At 37.2% G+C, this 20,497-nt stretch overlaps 1 protein-coding gene across 1 annotated transcript in view; it reads left to right on the forward strand.

The window, feature by feature from the left end:
• AGBL4 (AGBL carboxypeptidase 4) overlaps positions 1–20,497 on the forward strand; it is a 950,336-nt gene that overhangs the window by 674,501 nt on the left and 255,338 nt on the right. The window contains exon 7 of the mRNA XM_058175448.1: positions 16,673–16,762. Within this exon, the coding sequence (XP_058031431.1) occupies positions 16,673–16,762 (90 nt within the window). The remainder of the gene's footprint in view (positions 1–16,672; positions 16,763–20,497) is intronic.

The raw sequence follows: 20,497 nt of genomic DNA on the forward strand, positions 1-20,497 counted from the left end.
TCTCCCCACCCTCACCCGCTTCCTTGGCTTTTGCTTTCCCTCAATTCCTTCAAGTCATTAATTGAATATTAGAGCACTTGGCCATTTAGCTATTCAGATCATAAAGCAACATGGGTAACATGAGGCTGCAATAGCTCAGTGGTCTCCACATTCTCTTCTTCATGCTTCATTAGCATTTTTAAGAAAAGACTACAAAAATGTGCAGAAAAAAAAATGCTTCATCTAAGATTAGCAGCAAGCGAAGGACAAATGTTTACTCTAAGCCTGTCATTAATACGTGACTGTTCTTTTGCTAGTTGATAGGCTCTAAAAGAAAGCTGAGATTTTTCAGTGACACATTCAATCATTGGCTTTCTGAATCTGCGAAAATATGTTTTGAATAGACATTTATAGAATTCAGGTGTCAAATGGCTAAAAAGGAATGTGGTACGGACCTCCTATGTTCTTCCATGCCTATGTATGCCCCTCACATCAAAATCCATGAAGGGACACATAGAAGCTTAAAGTTTTGGCCTTATCTGAGAATACCCTAACTATGAAAGAAAAGGTTAAAGGTGTTGTGGTCCATCAGCAGCCTACCGAGCTGGCATCGGAGTTGGACAGCGATGAGGCTGAGGTGAGGCCAGGGCCATCGGGAAGTGAGGTCCGGACTCCAGAGCCTCCAGAGACTGATAGTAGTGAGGCAGAGGAACAGGAGGAGCCTGTTCCTAATGCACACATGAGAAGAGCTGCCAGAAGGCAAGAGCAGCTCAAGCAGAGAGACAACTCAGGAGTAGGGCCAAGAGATGATTGGCCCCTCCCATAAGGCTTAAAACAGACGAGCACTGGTGTTTCAACTTTGCCGGAAAACAACATTGTAGCTGCGTCTTCTGCTTCATCTTCTGCTTTGTATGCATCTTTCTTTTTGTGGCTTCTGGATGTTTGCCAGGAAGGGCCTTTGGCAATTTGCCTAATTGGACTAAGGTTTGTGAGATAACTGAGGAATTTGTGTTGGGAGGCATTTGTTTTACTTTGAATTGAACGACGCTGGGAATGAAGTAATTCCCAGCGGTTCGAATAAAGTTTGTTTTTCCACGGACTACCTACTTGGACCTGGGTCAAAACAAAAGGGTCCACAAGTCTTTATCCTGGATGCAGCAAATCTTCAGAACCAAAATCAGTTTCCATTAGCTTGGGATTGCCTGATTGATTGATTGAGTGATTGGATTTGAAAGTGCCTGCTTCAGAATATAAATCTGATGACTAACAGTTCAAAACAGAAAAAATAAAAAAGCATCCAGTCAACAATATCCAATATACAGAGCTATCATAGGGGCTCCACAACCATCCTACCTTGAAGGCCTGGGAGAGCAGTCATGTTTTTAAAGACCTCCAAATCATCACCAGGATGAGAGACATATGAACAGTGGAAACCCAATGAGGGAGGGAAGTGGCAGCCTAATATTCAATTCCTTGCCAAGGCTCGAGGAATTCTTCTGTCCTTTTTTTCTTTGTAATAACTTCTAGACATTTCCCTCAAGGCTGTATTTAGAATGCATTGCAATAATTTCTTCATGAGCCACTTAGACGATGAGTGACTGTCTGAAGGGCCTCCCAATCTAGGAGCAGATATAGTTGATGCACAAGGTAGAGCTGTTCAAAAGTTCTCTTGCCATGACGTTACCTGCCCTTTGTGCAGGAGCTATGAGTTCAAGGAAATCAGAAAATATTGAATGGGATCTTTTGCCTAAAGCTCTATCAAGGCCTGTTTTTATCACTTAGGCAAGCAAGTACATTCAAAATATCATTTTTGCATTTGATTAAAAGGGGAGAGGAGATGGCTGAAATGTACTCTTGGTAATTTTTTGATTTTTCTTCAATACTTGCAAGTACAGGATAAACAACTTGCAGAACATATGATTCTTATGTCTTATATATCAGTTACAGATGGCAGGTGAGGGAACCCATAGCCATTTATTTCAGGTTTGCAGAAAGCAGGAGGCAAGAGAAAGGTAAGAAACTGAATACTTTAGACAAAACAGGAAAAACATTTTTTACATATTTTTTTGCAATGCATTAATAATAGGCAAAATGGTGTTCCAGAATTAAGTTTCATGTTCCCCTCTTTTAGCTTCTGCCAGAATCTATGTCCTACTTTACTTCAATTATTAAAACATGGGAAGGTACCATGCTTCAAAATGCTTGTCTCCTGCAACAATTCCATTTGCAAGAATGTGCTCTAGTCTACAGGGTGAGTGGTCATAGCTCATGTTTTCATTGTAAAATCAAGGCAGGCTATCATCCCAAAGTGAAAGATACAAAGGGCTATTCCCAAAGGTGCTTTTTTCAAGAGGCAACTGGACTTTCTGGTTTTTCTTTGAAACTGTTTTGGGTCTCATCCAAGAAGCTTCTTCAGCTCTGATTGGATGGTGGGGAATGGAAGGATTTATATTCCTTGCAGACAGCTGGTCATTTGCATTATTTTAATGAGTCATTAAGGCCACTTGGAGGTTTATCTGTGTCATCAGGGTCACCTGAGTGGTGCAAATGTGGTGTAGAGCCTTCTTGAAACTGTTGAAAGGACTATAGATGATATCGTATCCCTCCCCCTTTGTTGAGAGAGGGATTTTGACATAGATGACCTCTTTGACCCCTCTTTCAAACCAGTGGTCTTCTCTGTCCAAAATGTGAACTTTGCTATTTTCAAAAGTCTTTGTCTTTTAAATGCACATGGACTGCTGAGCCTTGTTGTGATGGATCTGTTCTCCTATATTGTGTCATGCATTTATGAAGTGGTTGTTTTGTTTCCCCAATGTACAGATCTGCACATGTCTCACTGCATTCTATTGCATATACCACGTTGCTCTTGAAAAAGCACATTTGGGACAACCATGACCTGGATGACTGAAAGTCTCTTTAGGCAAAGGGGTATTGTTGGGAATTATACCTGGAAAGAAGTCTAGAAAGGCCTTGGATTAGGGACGGTATCACTAAATATATCAGTTATTTCCCCAGTAAAGAAATATTTCACAAGTAGTCATATCCAACTTATTGCAGAAACTGTTCATAACACACTCAGATGTCCAAATGTGCACACCGTCCGAAAACATTTGTTCAGTTCTGCAATTTATTTTTGTACTGTTATCCATATGAAGTGTTTACATTGAATAATGTGGTAATGTATTTCAGTAACTTGTTTTCACATGTCACCTTTTGATAGTGAAGCTTTTAAGTTGACTGGAGACAGACAGCTTTGCCCTTTTTCTCCACTTAAGAGAAAATGAAACAGATGGGATCTCCAATTCTCTGCACACTGCTATAGAAAACCATTGCAACCAATATAAATGTTCTGGTTAAATGACAAAATAATGGTGGTCTGTCATCTGAGTTATGGGAGTCATTTCTTTTCTAGATTACATTACAGTGTTTGCTATGCAGTTTTATGGGGTTCATTTTGGATTCTGTACCAGTGCTCTGGTCTCTAAGCAAGGCTTTTGAAAAATTCAGGTAGCTCAATCCTCCTTCCATCATAAATTTAAAGACTGGATGTATCTCCTTCCCTCTTCCTATAAAAACTAATCAGAAAAATAGTCATTCCCGAAGTTGGAAGTGAAGGTTTAAGGGAGGAATGATGGAGCCATACAGAGTAAAAAAAAAAAAAAGACAGTTTGCTTTGTTTTGGTTGATTGATTGATTACATGCTATCAAATAGTTGTCAATTTTTAGCGACCAAAGAGATAGATTTTTCCTATGACTGCTTTGTGCTATTAACATTAAAAAAACAAGTCTCTTATCCAAGACGCTTCTTTTCCTATTGCCATTGCTCAATATATTTTTGTTTTGTTTTTACTATGATTTAACTAATGTAGCAGCACATTTTCCCCAGCAACCATCATCTAATAATGCCACATTTATCAGAGAGAAAATGAAATAATCATTATTTATAGGAGTAGCAAATTAGATTTGCTTGAAACGGATGGCATTTTATGGCTACATTTGATGCTCTCTAATAGAAAACAGACAGGCAGAAGAGATTACTTCACCCAAAATATCCACTTGAAGTCTCTTGGGGGAGAAAGGTAACTTTGGCATTTGAACTTTACACAAGAATGCTATGGAGAGAAAAAATCTTCAATGTGCATTACTTGGAAGAGACTATTCTCTGTTTTTAAACTGTCATATCAGTTGCACATTTTGCTGTCATATCTTAGATATGGGCAGCTGCTGAATTTGCATTCATTAGATGTATTACTTTATTGATATATTTCTTATTAGGTTTGATTTGTGTGGAAGGCCATAGTGAGTTAGACAGCAATTAAACATTTGGGATATTTTTACTGCATATTAATTGATTTATAAAAGAAATATACTGAAACTGTACCCCCAGTAAACACAAACTTAGACATGTAAAAATCCAGGAGCAGATTATCCACCAACAATATAGAGGTAATTGGCACAGTAAAAAGGTAAAAGAATATGACAGAGTTTTAGATGAGGACAAAAAACAAAGTTTCAGATTTCTTCAGTCATAAGGAGAAGATACACAGTGTGTATTCAAATATCTAGGTCAGATCATACATTACAACTTATTCCAAGCTATCAAGCAAAAAAGGGGGGGAAAATCCCACAGTTTGATAAATTTGCAGACTGAAAAGTGGAGTATAACAACCAAGAAAAATAATTGAAATATTACAATCAGAAAAAGAAAAAAATGAGCTTACATATTAGAAATCTATGTAGTTCTAATATGTACCTGTGGAAACAGATATCTGCCATTGAAGCAGCCAAAATGAATTGAAAAAAGAAAACTGAGTGAAATTGATACAGTCACACATTCTTGAAGTGAGAAGATCTAACATAAGGTTGTTCTTTAGTTTGAATGCTCACTAATGTTATTTGGATTAGATATGAAACTGTTGGGTCAGTTCATTTCTCAGTTTAGGTTGATGATATTCAATTATTTATTTCCACTGCAGACTATATACAGTATGTTACTGTACCTGATTATCTAACCAGCTGACATTGCATCCTAGCCATTTTATTTACTTATTATTTTTACAATAATTCAAGATGGTAAATCTACCTAATGTACATATCCAGCACACCTTTGTCCTTTTATTTCCCCCCACTACAACTCTAAGAAGATACTTGTGAGATACGTGTGAGGTAGGTTGGACTCAGGGAGAGTGATTGGCCCCAAGTCACCCAACTGGCTTTCATGGCTAAAATAGATCCAATACACACAACAGATTTAATTGGGTTCCACACTTTTAAAGTTTAGAAGGGTAAGTCTTTGGGGCTTGAGGATGGTTCCTGAGCACAGTTGATAACAGAGGTGAGTTAACCTGCTCAGTTTGCTGATCATTCCTATACTCTGCTCTCCTTCCAGAGCTAAATATTTCCACAACAGTATCTATGCCTACACAGCTTCTCTTATCCAAACTGCACCAAAAAGAGAAGGACAAGGCTCTTCTGGGGGATCAGGAAAGAAAACAAAGCTCAAGCAAGCAAGCTTTTTTCTTTTTTTAAAAAAAACAACTCTTTGTGTTTATGTGTACAACAAAAGCACAATTGTGTAACTCCTTATATGGAGGTGTTAGAAACCAAGACTTTGCTTTCATCTCCTTCATCACTATGGTGAGTTGAACTCTAGTCAACCCCTCAAGGTAGGTGAGGTCAGGAAACAAACACCACATGAACTACTGTAACTTTTCTTCATTGATACATATATGATGTTAGAACAGAATCCTAAAAGCTTGCCAGAGTTTCCTTTTCCCTCTCTTTCATACCCAAGAGAATTAAGGCATGCCACACTTGAGTTTCTTCCTTGTGCATTTCTCCCTTTTAGGGGTAAACTGATGTTCTTCTAATGTCTATCACATATTTTCTTCAGATGTATCCAAAGAGATGCACCTGACTCAGGGGCATCTGACTCTACTTACCTTCCTTACTGGTTCGAAAATGCATGCGCTGGTTAAAACCAGGAAGTAATGACACCCGGGTGGGTGGGTGGAGCTTTGCTCTGCCATCGCTACCGGATTGCTGAACCACTGGTCACGATCGCTACCGGATCGTGCGATCCGCTCCGAACTGGGAGCATTTTACCCCTGATCTGACTATGCTTTGCCAGTTGATTTTACCTATTTCCAAACTTTTCATACTTTTACATGGACACATATGCAGGCATATACTAGGAACTGAAGTATTCCAAAGTTCTAACATAGCCTTCAGAATAGGATTTGGATTTCTTCAGAAGCCTGGCACTCTTTGCAATTAGTCTGGATTTAAGAGTTCCTTATCCGGCACCTTGCAGGCACCACCACTGTTAAGCTTCCTTTGTGAACTTGCAGCTTTGAAAGAACATGGGGAAGCCAGATTTTTTCCCCCTCTAGAACTTGAAATAATCCAGTTTGTCTGGCTCCTCTCAAGATCTTATGCTGGAAAAAAATTATACACCTTTAATAGAAATACTTTTTGCCTTCATTAAATTAAATCTCTAAAGCCCAATAGCATTTCCAGTGCTTATATGAAAATGCCAGTGGGGATTGGAGATTAAAAGCTGTAGTTTTATACAAGTCAATGAAGATCTCAATAGGAAAGAACACTCTTCAGATATAAATTGCTCCAGTATAAAAATTGCATTTTTAAAACTTAGATCCTTTAAAAACACAGTGTTCAGCCCTGTTATGATAATGTCTGTTTTCATGTATTTACTATAAGGCTCATATACATTGGGTCTCTGTTCAATAACATTTCATTAATTATATTTTATTTGTTTGTCTAGATGCTCAGTTTTTGATTGCATTTTCATATAAACCTTGAGTCATTGAGCTATTTGCATTCAGTTGAAGTGCTGAATTTTCAACTCAAGTGTAGGACGGTGGAATATTTTCTGTGTTTGTTATGAGCTTCATTTTATGACACATTCGCACCAAACCATCAAAGGTCATTTTTTCTCTTCATGACCTTGAGAGATGACCCAGGGCTGTTTAAATGGAAAACAACAGAACCTGTCTCCTTATCAAAGATGTTAGAAATGTTTGTGCTTTCATCTATCCAGAGAACAAATCTCGTGGCTGTTTTCAGAGAAAAATGAAAGTAAGAAAAATACACTTTAGGATCAAGGAATATATTCTTAGTTTCTTCATTCTATCTAGTCAGATGAAAAAAGGTTCAAGCATTCTTCTAAGTAGAAATCATAAAGGATAGCTTCATTCCTCTTGATACTACTAATCTGGCTGGGAAGTGGCTCACCAGGCTAATGTAGCCTGTTATTAACACACAGCTGCCTGCAGTTACAATTACTGCAGGCTCGAGTCACATCAGGCCCAAGGTTGACTCAGCCTTCCATCCTTTATAAGGTAGGTAAAATGAGGACCCAGATTGTTGGGGGGGCAATAAGTTGACTTTGTATATAAATATACAAATAGAATGAGACTATTGCCTTACACAATGTAAGCCGCCCTGAGTCTTCGGAGAAGGGCAGGATATAAATTCAAATAAATAATAATAATAATAAAAACATAATAATCACAGTAGCAATATTCAGATTTTTCTTGGTGAAAGTATTTGGCAGTGTATTATCTCATGAGTGACTATGCTATGACAGATTTTCACAGTTTAAATCATAGGTGGATTAGGTCAGTACAAAATTTTCCACATTCAAAATAGTATATGCTATACCTAGAGACATATATCCCCATCATACTGTTCTCTTCCAACATCAGTAATCCAAGGATATAAAAATCATAAGATAAAAGAAAGGGAGAACAAGTTTACACAGTACTATTCATTATACAGCTGCATACCTGTCTTTTGAAAAATCCTCTACACTTTTTCCATGACCATTTGATTGGTTACTTTTTAAACATTTCACCTCTGTCTTTTTAAGGATAACATTAATTATAGCCACCCATTACTTACTTAGACTTCCCTTTCCTTTCAACACAGATGTCTGAACATGAAAAATAAAAGTAAAATATAAAATGCAAAGTTCAGAGATTCATGCTTTGGCTTCTTTTTTTTTTAATTGAAAAAGTTTTACAACAATAATTAAATTTTTCCCCCTCCCATCCCCTCTCCCCCCCTCCTTCCCCCCTCCCTCCAACCCCCCCCAACTTCCCAGAGCAAACACAAGGTATAGTTCAATAAACAAAGAGTCATACATTAATTTTTAAAAATCTAACACAATTATAATCCTTCTCTTTCACATAACCTGACCATTAAAATCAAAAACAACATCCTTCATTCAAAGGCAATCTGAAATTTCTTAATCCGATATCTATTTTGAATATAATCGATCCAATTCTTCCATTCATTTAGATATTTTTCTTGAGTACTGTCTTTCAAGAAGGCTGAGATTTTGGCCATCTCAGCCAAATTGAAAACTTTCAATATCCATTCTTCTATTGTAGGATGCTTCGGCTTCTTGAACTTTTGGGATCGTTCTCATCAGAAGAGATGGCCAGGGAAGTATTAACTTGGTCATTGGGCAAAGAATGTTCTTCTCCCTCTTTGTGTCAATGTTCACTCTATTCCATCCATCTCTAAAACCTTAGGACAAGAGCTGACCAGTAAAGGTGATTTGTATACTCTTTGTTTTGAATCTCTCTTCAAAACTCCTATAGTTTTTTTTTGTTTTTGTTTACATTTATATCCCGCCCTTCTCCAAAGACTCAGGGCGGCTTACAGTGTGTAAGGCAATAGTCTCATTCTATTTGTATATTTACAAAGTCAACTTATTGCCCCCCCTACAATCTGGGTCCTTTTTGCTCTTCAAAAGTGAGGAAAAGTAGCAGATGAGTACAAGGACACAAAAGTAGCAGATGACAAAGGACAGAAAAATGAAAATATCCAAACATTAAAAAAAAAAATACTGCAAAGATAATTGCCCCAGAGAGATTGGGGTCCAGTCCACTTCCTGGAATAGAGAACAAGGGAGAATGTGCTACCTTCAGACTGATATTGACAGGACGGGATATTTCTGGAGCTATAGATATATGCATGTCCTCTGTTTGTCCCTGATTTCTAGGCTAGGATAATAGCCTTGGCTTTCTCCTTCTAAATTGTACTATTGTTAGTTTTCTTATTGTTCTTGCTCCATCTACTTTATGTCACTATCCAAAGATCTGTGCATGCTCCAGTGCCAATAATAGTCAATTGCTTTGTGATGATCAGCTGAAGAAATGTATTCTTAAAATATACCAAAAATTACACTGGAGAAATGCTAAAAGCTACAATGAATCTGAGGTGGGCTGTTACGTCTGTGAAAAAAATAAAGCTTTTCATATACAGGGACATCATTAATATTCTTCTGCTATATTATTCAGCATGCAGATTTCTTTAGCTCACAAGAACGGTTTTACAAAGAGAGATCAAAATTAAGACAAGGGGAAACCCTTTTCTCTACGCAGCTGTAGGATGATAGTTTTATGAGAAGGTTCATAAATGGGGATAGACACATTTTAAAAAAAGATTATGTAAGGCAAAGACAAAGCTGCAATAAATCAAAGTGCCTGTAACTATTAAGTTATGTCAAGGTTTGGATACAAGATTTGATGTCCCTCTGTGCAAATTTGATTCCAGAACTGATCTACACCTTATGATTGGGAAGTACATTTTCATTCATAAAACAGAATCCCTTTCATAACTCTGCCTTCACTTCCCAGATATCCTATTAACATCCCAAATTTTCTCAGAGTCTCCTAGTCATTCGGAAAAAAAAAATTTGGACATCACATGAGGGTAGAGCAAGAAGGATATAGCTCATCAAACACCTTGTTGTAAAATGCAACTCAGTTGAATCGGTACACAACCAATTTCCATGCATAGTAACATCCTTGGAAAGAGAAACTGGTTAGGTATTGAGAAAAGGGGAAGTCTGCTTTGCTGAAATTGGATGTATTGAAGTGATTGAACTAACATTTTCTGTCACTTGCAAATAGCATGGTGGTAGGACACACCGGCATTTTAGTCCACTTATCAAATCAGTTCAACCTGTTCATCAAAACTGATGGACACAACAAGGAAGATTGCATAAAGCCAACTGTCCCAAGATGAATGGCCTCTGCAGGAAAATACCATTGATTAATCTTTTTGTAAAATAAAAGTGAACCTACACTTTCTTTCAGAGGCTCAAGTTAGTTCACATGATTTCTTCTCCCATTTTACTGTCACAACAGCCCAGGGAGGTAGCTTAAGCCAAGAGTTTGTGATTGTAGGAATCATTTATATTCTTTTCTCTTAGGTTTCAGCACCATCAACCATTTTGATTTAGTGGTGTTCACAGACATAAACAGGCAAATTAGCTACACAGAGATTGCTTTTGCAGTAGAAATTAGTACAGATAGCAGCAATTGCAGGCAGGAAATTTAGTTGCTTGGTATCAAAATTCTTTTCTCTCTTTGCGGCCGAAGAAGAAATTTTTTTCCATGTACCAAGAACTGGCAAACATATATCCATGCTAATTTATGTGTTCACAGAGGTAAGTATACAACCTCTCATTGACAGTGTTTTTCTACCAATATATCCCATCTCTTAAATAAATGATGGTTGAGAATAAGGCCCTTGGGCTTCAGCATGCATTTATTTTATAAATTTAGTTCTTGGTGGGTTAGATTATTTTTTTCCATAGACAATTAAACTTGTCTTTGATTTTAATTAAAAGCTCTCCCTAGGCTGGCATTTTTTAAAAAACAACAACACATTACAATTTACTTTGTAGAAATATACTTTCTTTTCTTTCAAGGTGTATAATTTAATGTTTTTCATTCTCTGCTACTTTGTACTTATATGTTTATGCATAATAATGGACTCATAGAATCTATATTTCATATTGAGTTTCTAATTAAGGCTTCTTGATATTTTGTGTTAAGAGTTGATGAGATGACTAAACTCTAAAGCAGAAAAAAAAACACATTTCAGAGTAAAAGAAATTCAAATTTTATAAAATAATGTCTAATTAGTTAACCGAATCTTTGCCAATCTTTCCCTTTTCAGATACGTTAGACTGCATTTCCCAACATGACTGAATATTCCACATGTTAACAGAGATAATCCTCATAACAATAAAGTTGAGAGTTTTACTTTGCAACATGTACCTATAGAAATAAACAAAGTGGTATGATTCATTTCAGCAAAGAAATGAATTGTTCCAACATTATACTGACTAAATTGTATTGGCTTATATTTTATCATCAAGCTTATACTTTATCTGCTGGTGATTGTTACGTTTTAAGTACCTTATGTGTAGTTGGGCTTCTGTTTATGTTTTTCTGATGGAACAAGTCCCCTGATTATGTTTTTTAGATTTGATAAGTGTGATTTTGTTTTGCTAAAACTCATATGGTTGCAATAAAGTTTTAAATCATCATCATCATCATCATCATCATCATCATCATCATCATCATCATCATCATCCTATGAGGACACAAGATGCTGGGAAGAAAAGCTCAGCTGGATTAAACCAAATATCCATCAGATCCAAATTTTGTTTCCCATAATAACACAATGACTTAATGCCAGTTGCTTTCTCCTGCTATTACTGTTTAGAAATTGGCATTCAGCAATATACTGCCTTTGCATATGAATGTTATGCAGATTAGCTAGCTGTGCACATTTTGAAAATGATCTGAATGGACAGCTTTGGACTTCCCTTGAGCAATGCTGCTTTCATTAAAATAGACTTAATTTTTTCCAGGCGGGGTGGGGGGTGGGGAAGATGCTGTTGCTTTAAGAGTTATATTAGTTTTAACCAATAGATTCCTTATAGCCCTGACACATTTCTTTTCCCCTGGCTCTTGCCTAAAAGAAATCAGGGGACTTTAATGAACAGTGGAAAAGTGCAGGGGCTAAAGAAGGCTCAAAGAATTTCTTCCAAATCATGCATCCACTAATGGAGATATATATGGAGACAGGGATTTCTCTTCTACAAATGAATAATCGCTGTGAGCGTACTCCATAAAGCAGCATTTTCCTCTTCTCAGGGGTGGGTTTTAAAACCCATTGCTACCAGTTCGCTCGTGGGTGCGCACAGGCTCACGCTCGCACGTGACTCTTTTGCACATGCACAGAAGCACCTGGGCGGCTGGGCGGAGCCTCCACTGCTCTTGCTGTTAAGAGCAATGCAGCCATTTTAAAAAATGCTTTTCCTGCTTTGACTGGCACTTACAGTAGGTAGAAGAGGCTTCTTTGTGTGCCCAGGGCATCTGTCATTTACTGGCCACAGCAGGCTGAGATGTGGAATGTCTCATCAACACAAATTGTGGCAGCTCTTCATCTCATCTTCATACACTGCTTGTGTGGCATACAGCTCTTTGCTGAGACAAGTTGCTCTTTGCTTCACATTTGAATGTATAGCCACCCTGTATTAAATTCTCTCTCTGTTATGCACATACAATTTACATTAGCAACTGAAGACTAAAAACGCATCCCGAAAACAATGAAACCACTTATAAATATCAAGGCATTTGCATAACTTCATACCTAAAATATTGATGTTTCCAGATCTCCTTTGTGATTGAGTATTTAACAGCAAGAGTAATTGCAATAAAAATGATACTATTGTGCTAGTACAACTATTGTTTGTGTGTATGTGGAGGGGGGGGGATATTGAATTGTATACCCTGAATCTCCTTTTGAGGCATTTTTCCTCCCTCATTTTACACCACATATTATTTGTAGGACACATACACTTTGGAGATATTGAGAAATGTTTCTAGTGTTCTGGGATTATCCGACAAATTTAACAAGATGATGTATGCCTTTCAGAAGACATATTTGATGTTCCATTTATTCTTAGCATTGGCACTCTGAGGGGCACAGAGCTTTATCTATACTTGTCTTATAAATAGAAATGGAGAGAAGGAGGCAAAAAGAGCAGCTGAAGGAAAGACCTGTCTGCTAAACTTCATGCTACAGTGAGAATGCATGCAGGTGACATTAAATACTACTTTCTGCTCATTTAATTGTGCATTACTGTAATCTTGCCTTTTGGAATCAAATAACTTGCCACTCATCTTCCTGTTTCCTATTCCATTTTGTGGAGCCTATATTAAAAAAAAATGCAGATACCTATGGTTCATCTAAATGCAAAACCCGGCTTGTGATGGGAAGGCATAAACATAGAGGCCTTTCTGTGCTAGTTAATTCCCTCTCCTTGTAGGGCCATTGGGCTTGACAATGTCAGAAAGCAGAGAGCCAGAAATATTTGCTTCTAAGACTTCACGCTGATTAAAAACAAACAAATTGAGAGTAGAAGAGGAGAAAATCCTCTCACTCAAAATTGCTTTGCCATTTTCGACTTTCTATAGTTGATAACAACTCTCCCTCCCCCTCCCTTCCCCTCTTTCCTCTCTCTCTCTCTCTCTCTCTCTCTCTCTCTCTCTCTCTCACACACACATGCACACACACACACACAAACAACAAACCAAAAAGCAAAAGATATTGTTGGCCTTTTGCTTGACAAGAGCATCCCTTCTCCAGGTTATTAAGTTGAAAATGCAGTCAAGTATTAATGCTGAAATTGTTTGCACAGTTTCTCTCCTCTGCACCAAGGACGTTCAGCCAGGAAGGAGCAGAGGAGTTATAGACCTTGTTAGAGGGAGGATGGGAGTAATACAATGCTTAGAAATACAGGTGCTCTTTTGTTGTTCCTGGATTAAAAACAGGTCAACCGATTTTGACTGTAAATCTCAGGCTGTTGGTCCCAAGCTACTTAAAAGCACCATCTTAGTTCATCAAGTTACGTACTCTTGGAAAATGTTAGATAATTGTGCAAATGCACAAAAGGAAGGAAAACACAGTGAAACAAAGAAATCATATGCCTGCTCTGTGATCGGCATTGTCACAGTGATATGCGAGATGCATTCAAAATGTTGACGTAAGAATAATTCCTATGAGTACAATGCACTTCTAAGATACCCCCTAATCTATAAATTGCAGATGTCTATATAATTCTATGAATTGATTATGTTTCCCTATAATCCTTTCCTCTGGCCAACCATAAGAATTGAATAACTATGTACTTTATGCAGTTGGGAACGAGGCAACAGTTGTGCTAATTTCTTATTACTCTGTTTTGAAAATTCTGCTGTACATTAAAGTGATTTTTGCAAATGAAAGCTAAAAGCTAAGCAAAAGCTCCAGTCTGTTTTGCCTAAAGATGATTATTGCATTCTCTTATGTTTTACTAAATGACAAACCAATTTGTTACCTGCCTGCATAAACATTTGCCTGTATTAGAACCAGAAATGTTTTATTTTTATTAGCCCAAACTTTTATCTTCTTATGAAGACACAAGGGTGCAATAAAATTAGCATGCAAATACAATGCCCAATTTGCATTTTTCCCCCATGGTCAGCAGAACCAAAAGGAAAGAAAATCAATTGTCTATTAGGTCAGCTTCATATACATCAAGCGCTTAAATTAGATCATTGTAATGACTCTTCTAATTTTCAGGCTGCCAAATTAATATAAAATGGTAGTAAGTAGCCCAACTTTCCATCATTTCAGTAGCAAACAGAAGCCATCACAGAATGCCTGTTCTAAGATAGCAAATGATGTGGCATGGAATGAATGCAAAATCAGTATAATGTGCTTATGCATATGGTAATATTATTGTTGTTTATATGACTGGATACTCCAATGTTATCTTTCAGTTACCATACTGTATGATGTCCTAGCCCCCCAAAATAAGTTAAATGATTCTTCCTGCTTCCAACTTTTAATGAAAGATCATAGTTCAATTTTTTTTCTGGCAGCTGGACAACCTGAGTTTTGATGTGCTATGTTTCTTATTAGTGAAGTGAATAGTGATGGTGCACAGTTTTCCCTTTCCCTCTTCTTTCGTCCCACAATCCTTCCATGTTTTAAACATAATCTTGTACAATCCTGCATCTACCTATCACATTTCTTATCTTTCTTTCTAGCTATTGTCCCAAAATAGAAAGGATTTCTTATCTAACTCTCAAGTAAATAAAGGAAATGAATTCTTCCCCAATATGCCAGCAAAGTAAACAGAAGGCAAAATATCATATCGTTTATTTTTCCTCTGACTGCTATTTCTTGATAACAATATTTTTGTTGTTCTTTACCTTGTTGTCCCAGGAAGCTGTGGATTCGTTGAACTTAGCATGCGGGCCAGTTAATTAATTATTCAATTAGATCAATTAACATTTCTTGAATATCTTTATGCTACAGAAAAAAGGGGCACTTGAAATTTAAGTTTTCAAACCAGGTGCAGGGATTTGTTCTAAGGCCATGAGTTTTAAAGGGTTATAATCAGGTCAATCAAAAAATCATGATCTCATGGATAGTTTCATTGACTAACACAGGTAGAACACACCCAAAAGGTGGGCATTGCTAGTCAGAAGGTAAACACAAAAGGTGGGCACTGTTGTTGCTAGGGAAATATGATCCATCAAGATTTCTTCTCTATTAGCACAGCTGACTCCTGGTTCTTTGTATCCTTCAGGGAAGGTTACTGCCTTTCATTGTTTGTGTCTGGCTCATCTTCAGAGCAAAAGAATTTCTGTTTTTCTAGCCACCAATTAATGAAGGTCACTCTGGGGCCATATGTATTGCTCTTTTATTACAATTATGCACCCTCCATTTGATCAACCCTTCTCTTTTTTTCATTTAAAGGTAGCATACAAGATTGAAAAAGCCAGGGAAAATATGTTTGTTTCTTTTATACAAGAAGGACTGATTGTGATGAAAACTTTTAAAAGTTAAAATGAATATTTAAAGTTTGAAAACTGGGGAAAGGATTCAAAAATTATACCATAAACTAATCAGAATTTGTACTGGAAACAAATTCTTGGTTGTGTCTAAGCATACTTGGCAAAATAAAGTATTCTATTAATTCTGCTAATTAAATCCACAATTACTTCTTAAAGCAGCTGAATCCCTTGGTCATTGTTGGTATATGTTTGTGTACATTTATTAGTGTGGGCTGATAAAGCATGGCATATGACTGTTTTTCAAAAAATATCCTTTTGTGTGTTCACCAGTGTTAAGAGATTTGTTGGAATTGAGGACTGAATCTTGATTTCCATGGATCCAATGCCATAGTCTTTCTTTGAAAAATTTAAAAAAAAAAAGCCCAAATGTCATAGAACCCGATTTTTTTTCTTTCTCCTCACAAAATTCTTCCAAACTTTAACAAGCCTCTTTTGTAAATCCAACATCGGAAAGATTATCAAGGGAGTTCTTTTAGTTGGCTGGGATTTGAAGTCAAGTCTTAAAGTTGCCAAGGTTGGACACCCCTGGCCTAAACCAATAATGGGGAATGTCTCATTATGGACCATTTGTGTTCCATAAAGCTTCTTATCGGGCTTGCCAAAGACATCCCCCCCACCCTCTGGGGTTCTATATCTTGGTTCTATGGATCAACAGTTTTCTAAACTCCTTGAATTTCTTTAGGAAGAAAAGCTTAATCTTAGTCAAGAAAAACCGTCTTAGTTGAAGAGTTTTGACTCAAAAGAGCAGTTGCTTGAAATCTTGTTTCTTGCTTTTTCCAATGAGAAAATTGAAGAATAAACAAGGCAACAATAAATACACAAAACAAAGGCACTCAGGAACAGCCCTACCCCTCAAAATCCATAGTTCCTTTATTTAAGGTCAGATAAACATAGGAAAAAGAATGTCAATTTCATGATTTTTTTTTAAAAAAACCTCTTTCTTTCTTCAACAGTGAATCTTCGTCCCGGAGCAGAACAGAAAGTGGTGTTTATTACAGCCCGTGTCCATCCAGGGGAAACACCATCATCTCTTGTATGCCAAGGTATATTTATAGCTACATTTGGATGAATTTGAATGAAATTCAGGAACAGAATCTTCTTATCTCTGTGTGGAACCTGTCTCTAACCATTACATTTGTTAGCCTCTGTTGCTTAAAATTGCATGCTTAAACATTTTAGTTTAAATTTTAAATGGGGATGATTTGGAACTACATCATCTTTCTACCATCTTGTGGCCATCAGGATTAGCCCTAGAAAAAATTCCAGTCTGAAATTTTGGAGGTTCTGCTTCTAATCAGTGTGCATGACTGTAATCTAGATAAATCTATGGTTGACATCTATAGTTGAAACTTTCTAGTTAGGGAGTCCAAATATTGCTATAAAACAAATCTTATACCCATGATGTTGAACCTATGGCACACATGCCAGAAGTGGCACGCAGAGCCATCTCTCCAGGCATGCCAGCCATCGTCCGTTGCTCTTCTGGGTTCTGGTGCACACTTGTGCACTGGCCAGCTGGTCTTTGCACGTGCGGAAGTACAGGAAACTGGAAGAACAGCTCCTTGGCACGCATGTGTGCACCGGGAACCTGAGCTTCTAGTTTCCAGCCCACGCATGTGCGCCAGCCAGTTGGTCTTCGCATACGCATGTGCACCAGAAACCGGAAGACCAGGTGACTGGTGCGCATGTGCACACCATAAACTGGAAGCTCATCTTCCTGGCACGTGCATGCATGCCGGGGAATTGCACTTCCGGTTTCTGGTGCTCCCATGTCTGTGCGCCGGGGAGCTGCTCTTCCGGTTTCTGTTGCTTCCCTGCATCCACACTCCCTTTTCAGCATTCGGTGTTGGAAAGGTTCGCCAACACTGCCTTATAGACTAGACTAGTATTAAGGGTTGAAGTAAATAAGGTTTAAACTAAGTTTAAACATATTATTTGACAAAATACTCATTCGGTAATGAGTTTGCTGACAAAACAAACCCTGCAGCTGATAAGACTGTGTTACAGTTGGAATACATTCCTATATAAGATTATATGAAATGGTGCTAATCTTATACAGCCGTTATAAGAATGGAAAGTTTCTTAGTTCATACTAGCCAGTCAAGGACTGTGAATTGTGACAGTTTAGAAGCTGGTTTGTCTCTAAGTATCATAGAAGGGAAATGCAGATAATTATGTTTATCCTGACTTGGGAATTATTGTAGGACAAAATTATGTTAAATGGGGAAGAAAACAATAAAGCATGGAAGAAAATGGCTGGAAGTAGTTATTAGTTGTTTGCATTTTTTTAAACTAAAGCATTATATTCTTCCAACACAAATATGAGCCTGGAGAAGTATATCAGAAACTTGCTTGTCAGCAACAATATTGCACGCTTGACTTGTTTATGAATGGAAGGACCGAAGATGGTGGTTTTCCATCTACAATAAACCACTGGGTTTACTGTCTCTTGGGGATTTGCTTCTTGTGTGTCACTAGTATTCTGACTGATGAAGAATCAGAGTAAATCTTCACCTTCCTCATGAAAGTTAACAGAGGCACAAAATGGATAGATACATTTTCATAGAATTTTGGTAGCATATATCCTAATTGAAATCCAGTTACATATGACTTTCTACTTAATATTGCAGCTAAGGTGTAACTTCAGGATATATAATATATGTATTTTGATGAATCTACTCTGACTCATAGAAAACAGCTCAGAAAAGCACATAGATTTAAATGCTGTTGGAAGCACTGTCCTTAAAACTTTGTTTCTGAGCCTAGATCACTTATTTTAGCTGAACAACACACATGCTTTATATATGACCCCATGAAAAAAGTGTTAACACACCTGTCTAGTAGTAACCTCTGTTAAGAACTGTACTGAACAGCTTTCTGTTCTCACAATGATGAATCTAATCTGTATGAGATGCCCCAAATAGCACTAAGTTCAATAACATCTCTCAGAGGTATTAAGAGATTTCTCATACTGAGGATAATATATAACCATCATGATTAATAGGTGCTAGTAATATTACCACTTTTAAAAGTGTCTGTATTAGAAGCCATAACTCCAGTTGAATATACCTATCCATAATCAGCCATAATAAGGTTTGAGTGGTTCTAGCTTGGTATGTTCTTCCTACCTAGCCATTTATGTAAAATTAAACCCAGATTATTTTAGTTATCTAATAATTATCTGTAATTAAAACACAGTTTAGAATATACCCTTAATTTCTTAACCAATCATAATGGATGATCATTATTGGATGATTCCAGATTCTATTATTGTGGGAGAGGGATAAATATTTTATGAATGCATTGAGATCTCTGAATAAGAATGCATGGGAGTGGATAGTTAATTGTCAGTCCTTTGATTGGTTTTTGTGAAATGTTCACACCAGTGGTGGGTTTCAAATATTTTTACTACCGGTTCTGTGGGTATGGCTTAGTGGGCATGGCATGGTTTGGTAGGCGTGGCATGGGAAGGTTACTGCAAAATTCTCTGCAAAAGGCAGAGAATAGATGGGGGCGGGGCAGAATTTTTACTACTGGTTCTCCAAACTACTCAAAATTTCCGCTACCGGTTCTCCAGAACTGGTCAGAACCTGCTGAAACCCACCTCTGGTTCACACTGCCGGTTTTGGGGGAGAAAAACAACATGTTATGCCTAGAAAATAAAGTCCTTTGTTGTCACTTTATTTTGCTTTGCTAGGACCACTTCTATTTGACCTATAACAATGACTGTTTGTTACAATCATTTATGTGATGATAAAATATTTGTTATTTTTTAATGAAACAAAACAGTGCTGGTAAGCAGCTCAGATGTAGCTGTATTCTGATCCTTGATACCTGGTTAGAAGTACTATTTGTTGTAATCTGCTGTTATTGCTTACTGTACCAGTGACATTAACTAAAGTAGTACCTGTGATAAGGTTGGAAAGTAATGTCTACTTACTTTTAAATCCTTTCAATCTTGAACTTATTTTTTACTTACATTACATGGGAGAAAAAATAACCAAGCAAGAGCAAATTAAGAAGCTGATTGTACAACAAAGAATAGAATAGAATAGAATTTTATTGGCCAAGTGTGATTGGACACACAAGGAATTTGTCTTGGTGCATATGCTCTCAGTGTACATAAAAGAAAAGATACGTTCATCAAGGTACAACATTTATAACACAATTGATGATCAATATATCAATATAAACCATAAGGATTGCCAGCAACAAGTTATAGTCATACAGTCATAAGTGGAAAGAGATTGGTGATGGGAACTATGAAACGATTAATAGTAGTGCAGATTCAGTAAATAGTCTGACAGTGTTGAGGGAATTATTTGTTTAGCAGAGTGATGGCCTTCGGGAAAAAACTGTTCTTGTGTCTAGTTGTTCTGGTGTGCAGTGCTCTATAGCGTCGTTTTGAGGGTAGGAGTTGAAACAGTTTATGTCCAGGATGCGAGGGATCTGCAAATATTTTCACGGCCCTCTTCTTGATTCGTGCAGGACTTCTTGATTCGTCCAGGACTAAAGCTGGACTATTCTCTGCTGTTTGTTTAAAATTATTATTAAATTTATTTGCCACCCATCTCACAGTTCAAGGCACTTGCATTTTAGTGATATGAACATCATATTTCAACTTTTTAATTACAACTTCCTTGGGAATTTCACTGAACTGTTGAATCAACTTCCTAAAGGTATTATTTTAGCTATTTCTTTTCTTCTGAAAGAAGTATCACCTTCACACTTACTCTATACTCTGCTATAGTATATTTTGTGAGGCTATTATATTCACC

Source organism: Ahaetulla prasina, chromosome 3 (assembly GCF_028640845.1).
Source record: "Ahaetulla prasina isolate Xishuangbanna chromosome 3, ASM2864084v1, whole genome shotgun sequence".
Classification (NCBI taxonomy): domain Eukaryota; kingdom Metazoa; phylum Chordata; class Lepidosauria; order Squamata; family Colubridae; genus Ahaetulla; species Ahaetulla prasina.